Genomic DNA, 6,918 nt, shown 5'->3' on the forward strand with positions numbered 1-6,918 from the left:
CGAGTGTCGTGCATAGCCAGATATTGTACGCTGCACCGATATGGTCGCCTCTACTATATCATAGACCAAACAGCACCGTACCGATTAAGGGGGATGTAGCGAAACACATCAAGTCCGCCCAGCGATTAATGGCGCTGAGAGTGACGAGGGCATATCGGACAGTATCCTATGAGGCAGTAACGCTCATAGCATCAATGCCTCCCATAAAACTGCTAGCAAAGGAGCGCATAGCAATACGTAATGCCACAGACAAATGTCAGACTGCCAGAGATGCCCGAAAGGACACTATGAAGGAATGGCAAAGAGAATGGGAAAAGGCGGAAAATGGCAGGTGGACGTACACGCTAATCAGCAACATAGAAAAATGGGCAAACAGGAAACATGGCGACTTGGACCACTTCCTCACGCAAGTTCTTACGAACCATGGTTGTTTTAACGCCTACCTACATAGGATGAAAAAATTGGAAACTCCAAAGTGCTCCTGGTGTGAGGCTGACACCGACGATGCCAATCACACACTGTTCGTGTGTGACGCTTTTGAAAACTGGCGAAGGGTGCTCGTTGGAGAGATAGGCCACGATCTAACAGCGGCCAACATCGTGGACACCATGCTAGAGTGCAGGAGTAAATGGAACTTGATTGTTTACTATATCAATAAAGTGATGAGGCATAAATGCGACGCCGAAAGACAACAACAGTCATCGACGAGGAATACGCAACTAACAACTTAAAACGGAAAAACGGCAGCCGATGGGTGGCCCGGCGGCCTATACAAGGCGGGGCGAAGGTAAACAGGAAGCGCTTGGCGGCCTCTTCAAGGCGGAGCGGAAGAAAAGCGGAGGCAGAATATTATAGTAACTAAAACTACTATCCAGTTAGAATTATTAATTTGTTGTAGGCCGAATGGCCAAAATTAGTGGAGTAGGGTCCGCTCTATTTTGTAAAATTTAATGTGAAATTGTAAATGTTTGTTTTTTTTTATAAATAAACAATGATAGTTGCCCCTATGTTTTGCGAAAGCAGTTCGGGGGCCGCTATTATTCTTTTGACAGCAAAAAAAAAAAAAAAAAAAAAAAAAAAAAAAAAAAAAAAGGTTAGGTTAGGTTAGGTTAGGTTAGGTTAGGTTAGGTTAGGTTAGGTTAGGTTAGGTTAGGTTAGGTTAGGTTAGGTTAGGTTAGGTTAGGTTAGGTTAGGTTAGGTTAGGTTAGGTTAGGTTAGGTTAGGTTAGGTTAGGTTAGGTTAGGTTAGGTTAGGTTAGGTTGACTGGCAAAGTCCTATCTCCACCTCCTCGTGGTGCCGGTTGGAAATGACCTTAATTGGTTGGCTAACGGAGAAGGCAACTCAGAGCCGGCCCTTACTTTTAGTAGTTGGGGTCGGCAAGGTCCGTGGTCCACCTTTGGACAAAATAAAGTACCACAAGAGAAGGACACTCTTAAAAACCAGCTAGAATTTGCTTCAAAATCAAACATGGACAGTTTTAAAAAATACAAAGTTACCCCCCCAGAGGTCTCGGGTACTCAGGGGGCGGCAGGAGTGAGTGGGAATGATGGTGTAAAAACCGGACCTAATGTAGCGGGCTCACTCCGGTCGTCATCCAGCGACCGTGAACGGAGAGAAGAAGAAAAAGACCTGCGAGCGGCAGAAGAAGAAGAAGAAAATATTGCGTTAGCCCGACTACAGCAACTTGGGCCATTTAGTCTGTGTGACGAGATGGATACAAGAATGATGAAGATTTGTGAAAGGCTGGAGAGGCACCTTACCCAAGGCCAATCTCCCAACGTAACAAAGGAGCTTATTGAGGAAACGATAAATAATATAAAGGTATTAGACCCAATCCTCATCACCCTTAGGGATGAGATTTGGAAAATCGACCAAGAGCTGGTAGATGCAACCAATCGGGAAAAGGAAAGGGTTTATTACGCGAGCAAAACAATCGATGTCGGGGTGTCAACAGATCTCATCACCGAAAAAGACAGAACAGAAGTCTCAGTCTCCTCCGGAGGTGAAACTCTAGACGAAGACGAAGCATTCAGAATGCCAAACAGAGAGGATTCCCCGGTCGTACGGCAGCCAAGGAAGCGCAAGAAAAAGGATGACGAGCCCATCTCGGAGCCGAGCTTTGGGTCTTGTAACATACAGGACTTGGAGGACGACGATGTGGCCATCGAGACCGGCCTGCGCCTAGCGTTGGTACAGGCCACCCGCCTTACTCTAGAGGTAGATGGTGCGCAAGAAGTAGGGGAGATCGCAGACCACATAGTGGAGACGGCGCACGAACTGGACAAGACAGTTACGGCGCTCAACGACCTATGGGCGACTCGGTCACCCAACAACTATGGTGAAAAACTGGCACATGCAACCCTAAAAACTTCCGACCTCCGGGAGCTTGGGGTGCAGTATAGCATTATGCAAGAATGCATAGAAAAACAGAAAGGAAGAGGCATAAACCGAGTAATACAAGACGCGTGCTCAAAAACCGGAGTACTACTCAAGCGGATCAGCGAACGCGTTGAGACTGACACGGGGCCCCAAGTTCCGCTGGCAGTCACGTCAAGCCCGTCCGTTGAAAAACCATTGGAGACTGTCCAGGTGCCCGTGGACGGCAAGGACCGGGACACTAAGAAAGTAAAGAAGAAAAGAAAGAAAAAGAAGGAAAAAGAGCCAGCAAAACCTGGAGACAAGACGACAAGACGCAAACTTGCACCTCCTCGACCACAAGGGATTGTTATCTCTAGGGCCGATGGTGGTGGTAGTTATGCCGACATAGCCAGGAAGCTTAAGGACAATATTGACCTTAATGCTCTGGGTGTCTCAATCCAGGCAGTGCGTAAAACGAAGGAGGGCCATTTGGCCATCACAGTGGGCAAAGGAGCCGATGCCAGCCAGGCTGCTCTCAAGCTCAAAGCTGCGGCGCAAGACTTACTCGGATCCGACATCGGTATTCGAGCATCGTCCAACAAACAGGTTGTGGAGATAAGAGACATCAGCGCGGAGGACGGAGCCGGTGATGTATACGCTGGCATATGTCAAGAAGGTGCCAACATCAATGAAATTAGTGTCCAGAGGATCACCCCCTCATACGGAGGAACACAAAAGGCGATCGTTACGGTGACGGCAGAAGTTGCAAATGACATCTGTAAGAAGGGGAAAGTAAGAATCGGATGGGTCTTGTGCCGTGTTCGACCAGCAGAACGACGTCTGGACCGATGCTTCCACTGCCATGGCTACGGCCACAGGCAGGCGGGATGCAAAGGCCCAGACCGAAGAAAACTTTGCATGACTTGTGGTGGGGTCGAACATCGCGCAAGCGACTGCCAGGCACCCAGACACTGTGTTCTATGTGAGGAGATGCAAAAGAAGTGTGATCATTACCCAGGCAGCAGTCCATGCGAGGCGTTCCGGAAGGCCAAGGCTGGAAGGTAACGGCAACAGGACCCTTGGCTTAATTAAATAGTAGTTTTATTTTTTCAATATTGAGTTTTCTTCATTTATTGTATTGTGCTTAATTATTTGTGTTTTGTCATATTACGTATGTATATATTTGTAATGTTATTTTGCCACAATAAACGATGTAGGCGGCCCTGAAGTAATGCTTTATAGGCGAGTTCCGGGGCCGCCTATAATTCTGACTTGAAAAATAAAAAAAAAAAAAAAAAAAAAAAAAAAAGGTTAGGTTAGGTTAGGTTAGGTTAGGTTAGGTTAGGTTAGGTTAGGTTAGGTTAGGTTAGGTTAGGTTAGGTTAGGTTAGGTTAGGTTAGGTTAGGTTAGGTTAGGTTAGGTTAGGTTAGGTTAGGTTAGGTTAGGTTAGGTTAGGTTAGGTTAGGTTAGGTTAGGTTAGGTTAGGTTAGGTTAGGTTAGGTTAGGTTAGGTTAGGTTAGGTTAGGTTAGGTTAGGTTAGGTTAGGTTAGGTTAGGTTAGGTTAGGTTAGGTTAGGTTAGGTTAGGTTAGGTTAGGTTAGGTTAGGTTAGGTTAGGTTAGGTTAGGTTAGGTTAGGTTAGGTTAGGTTAGGTTAGGTTAGGTTAGGTTAGGTTAGGTTAGGTTAGGTTAGGTTAGGTTAGGTTAGGTTAGGTTAGGTTAGGTTAGGTTAGGTTAGGTTAGGTTAGGTTAGGTTAGGTTAGGTTAGGTTAGGTTAGGTTAGGTTAGGTTAGGTTAGGTTAGGTTAGGTTAGGTTAGGTTAGGTTAGGTTAGGTTAGGTTAGGTTAGGTTAGGTTAGGTTAGGTTAGGTTAGGTTAGGTTAGGTTAGGTTAGGTTAGGTTAGGTTAGGTTAGGTTAGGTTAGGTTAGGTTAGGTTAGGTTAGGTTAGGTTAGGTTAGGTTAGGTTAGGTTAGGTTAGGTTAGGTTAGGTTAGGTTGACTGGCAAAGTCCTATCTCCACCTCCTCGTGGTGCCGGTTGGAAATGACCTTAATTGGTTGGCTAACGGAGAAGGCAACTCAGAGCCGGCCCTTACTTTTAGTAGTTGGGGTCGGCAAGGTCCGTGGTCCACCTTTGGACAAAATAAAGTACCACAAGAGAAGGACACTCTTAAAAACCAGCTAGAATTTGCTTCAAAATCAAACATGGACAGTTTCAAAAAATACAAAGTTACCCCCCCAGAGGTCTCGGGTACTCAGGGGGCGGCAGGAGTGAGTGGGAATGATGGTGTAAAAACCGGACCTTATGTAGCGGGCTCACTCCGGTCGTCATCCAGCGACCGTGAACGGAGAGAAGAAGAAAAAGACCTGCGAGCGGCAGAAGAAGAAGAAGAAAATATTGCGTTAGCCCGACTACAGCAACTTGGGCCATTTAGTCTGTGTGACGAGATGGATACAAGAATGATGAAGATTTGTGAAAGGCTGGAGAGGCACCTTACCCAAGGCCAATCTCCCAACGTAACAAAGGAGCTTATTGAGGAAACGATAAATAATATAAAGGTATTAGACCCAATCCTCATCACCCTTAGGGATGAGATTTGGAAAATCGACCAAGAGCTGGTAGATGCAACCAATCGGGAAAAGGAAAGGGTTTATTACGCGAGCAAAACAATCGATGTCGGGGTGTCAACAGATCTCATCACCGAAAAAGACAGAACAGAAGTCTCAGTCTCCTCCGGAGGTGAAACTCTAGACGAAGACGAAGCATTCAGAATGCCAAACAGAGAGGATTCCCCGGTCGTACGGCAGCCAAGGAAGCGCAAGAAAAAGGATGACGAGCCCATCTCGGAGCCGAGCTTTGGGTCTTGTAACATACAGGACTTGGAGGACGACGATGTGGCCATCGAGACCGGCCTGCGCCTAGCGTTGGTACAGGCCACCCGCCTTACTCTAGAGGTAGATGGTGCGCAAGAAGTAGGGGAGATCGCAGACCACATAGTGGAGACGGCGCACGAACTGGACAAGACAGTTACGGCGCTCAACGACCTATGGGCGACTCGGTCACCCAACAACTACGGTGAAAAACTGGCACATGCAACCCTAAAAACTTCCGACCTCCGGGAGCTTGGGGTGCAGTATAGCATTATGCAAGAATGCATAGAAAAACAGAAAGGAAGAGGCATAAACCGAGTAATACAAGACGCGTGCTCAAAAACCGGAGTACTACTCAAGCGGATCAGCGAACGCGTTGAGACTGACACGGGGCCCCAAGTTCCGCTGGCAGTCACGTCAAGCCCGTCCGTTGAAAAACCATTGGAGACTGTCCAGGTGCCCGTGGACGGCAAGGACCGGGACACTAAGAAAGTAAAGAAGAAAAGAAAGAAAAAGAAGGAAAAAGAGCCAGCAAAACCTGGAGACAAGACGACAAGACGCAAACTTGCACCTCCTCGACCACAAGGGATTGTTATCTCTAGGGCCGATGGTGGTGGTAGTTATGCCGACATAGCCAGGAAGCTTAAGGACAATATTGACCTTAATGCTCTGGGTGTCTCAATCCAGGCAGTGCGTAAAACGAAGGAGGGCCATTTGGCCATCACAGTGGGCAAAGGAGCCGATGCCAGCCAGGCTGCTCTCAAGCTCAAAGCTGCGGCGCAAGACTTGCTCGGATCCGACATCGGTATTCGAGCATCGTCCAACAAACAGGTTGTGGAGATAAGAGACATCAGCGCGGAGGACGGAGCCGGTGATGTATACGCTGGCATATGTCAAGAAGGTGCCAACATGAATGAAGTTAGTGTTCAGAGGATCACCCCCTCATACGGAGGAACACAAAAGGCGATCGTTACGGTGACGGCAGAAGTTGCAAATGACATCTGTAAGAAGGGGAAAGTAAGAATCGGATGGGTCTTGTGCCGTGTTCGACCAGCAGAACGACGTCTGGACCGATGCTTCCACTGCCATGGCTACGGCCACAGGCAGGCGGGATGCAAAGGCCCAGACCGAAGAAAACTTTGCATGACTTGTGGTGGGGTCGAACATCGCGCAAGCGACTGCCAGGCACCCAGACACTGTGTTCTATGTGAGGAGATGCAAAAGAAGTGTGATCATTACCCAGGCAGCAGTCCATGCGAGGCGTTCCGGAAGGCCAAGGCTGGAAGGTAACGGCAACAGGACCCTTGGCTTAATTAAATAGTAGTTTTATTTTTTCAATATTGAGTTTTCTTCATTTATTGTATTGTGTTTAATTATTTGTGTTTTGTCATATTACTTATGTATATATTTGTAATGTTATTTTGCCACAATAAACGATGTAGGCGGCCCTGAAGTAATGCTTTATAGGCGAGTTCCGGGCCGCCTATAATTCTGACTTGAAAAAAAAAAAAAAAAAAAAAAAAAAAGGTTAGGTTAGGTTAGGTTAGGTTAGGTTAGGTTAGGTTAGGTTAGGTTAGGTTAGGTTAGGTTAGGTTAGGTTAGGTTAGGTTAGGTTAGGTTAGGTTAGGTTAGGTTAGGTTAGGTTAGGTTAGGTTAGGTTAGGTTAGGTTAGGTTAGGTTAGGTTAGGTTAGGTT

At 46.9% G+C, this 6,918-nt stretch overlaps 1 protein-coding gene across 1 annotated transcript; it reads left to right on the forward strand.

Annotated features, from left to right (window-relative positions):
• Positions 1 to 1,277: 1,277 nt before the first annotated feature.
• LOC126836913 (uncharacterized) lies at positions 1,278 to 6,541 on the forward strand. The gene is made up of 2 exons (XM_050570637.1): positions 1,278 to 2,964; positions 6,055 to 6,541. Exons 1-2 carry the CDS (start codon positions 1,468 to 1,470, stop codon positions 6,511 to 6,513), a joined length of 1,956 nt encoding a protein of 651 aa, XP_050426594.1. The 5' UTR covers positions 1,278 to 1,467; the 3' UTR covers positions 6,514 to 6,541.
• The last annotated feature ends 377 nt before the right edge of the window (positions 6,542 to 6,918 follow it).

This window comes from Adelges cooleyi, unplaced genomic scaffold, assembly GCF_023614345.1.
Source record: "Adelges cooleyi isolate 19-005CV unplaced genomic scaffold, UGA_ACOO_1.1 ACOO_flye_CR_arks_rails_tigmint_CR_PRNA_10, whole genome shotgun sequence".
Lineage (NCBI taxonomy): Eukaryota > Metazoa > Arthropoda > Insecta > Hemiptera > Adelgidae > Adelges > Adelges cooleyi.

Coding starts and splice junctions, on each gene's coding strand:
- LOC126836913 (XM_050570637.1), top strand. CDS start 1,468: ATGGACAGTTTTAAAAAATACAAAGTTACCCCCCCAGAGGTCTCGGGT. Junction 2,965..6,054: donor GAGCATCGTCCAACAAACAG/GTTGTGGAGATA, acceptor TCCAACAAACAG/GTTGTGGAGATAAGAGACAT.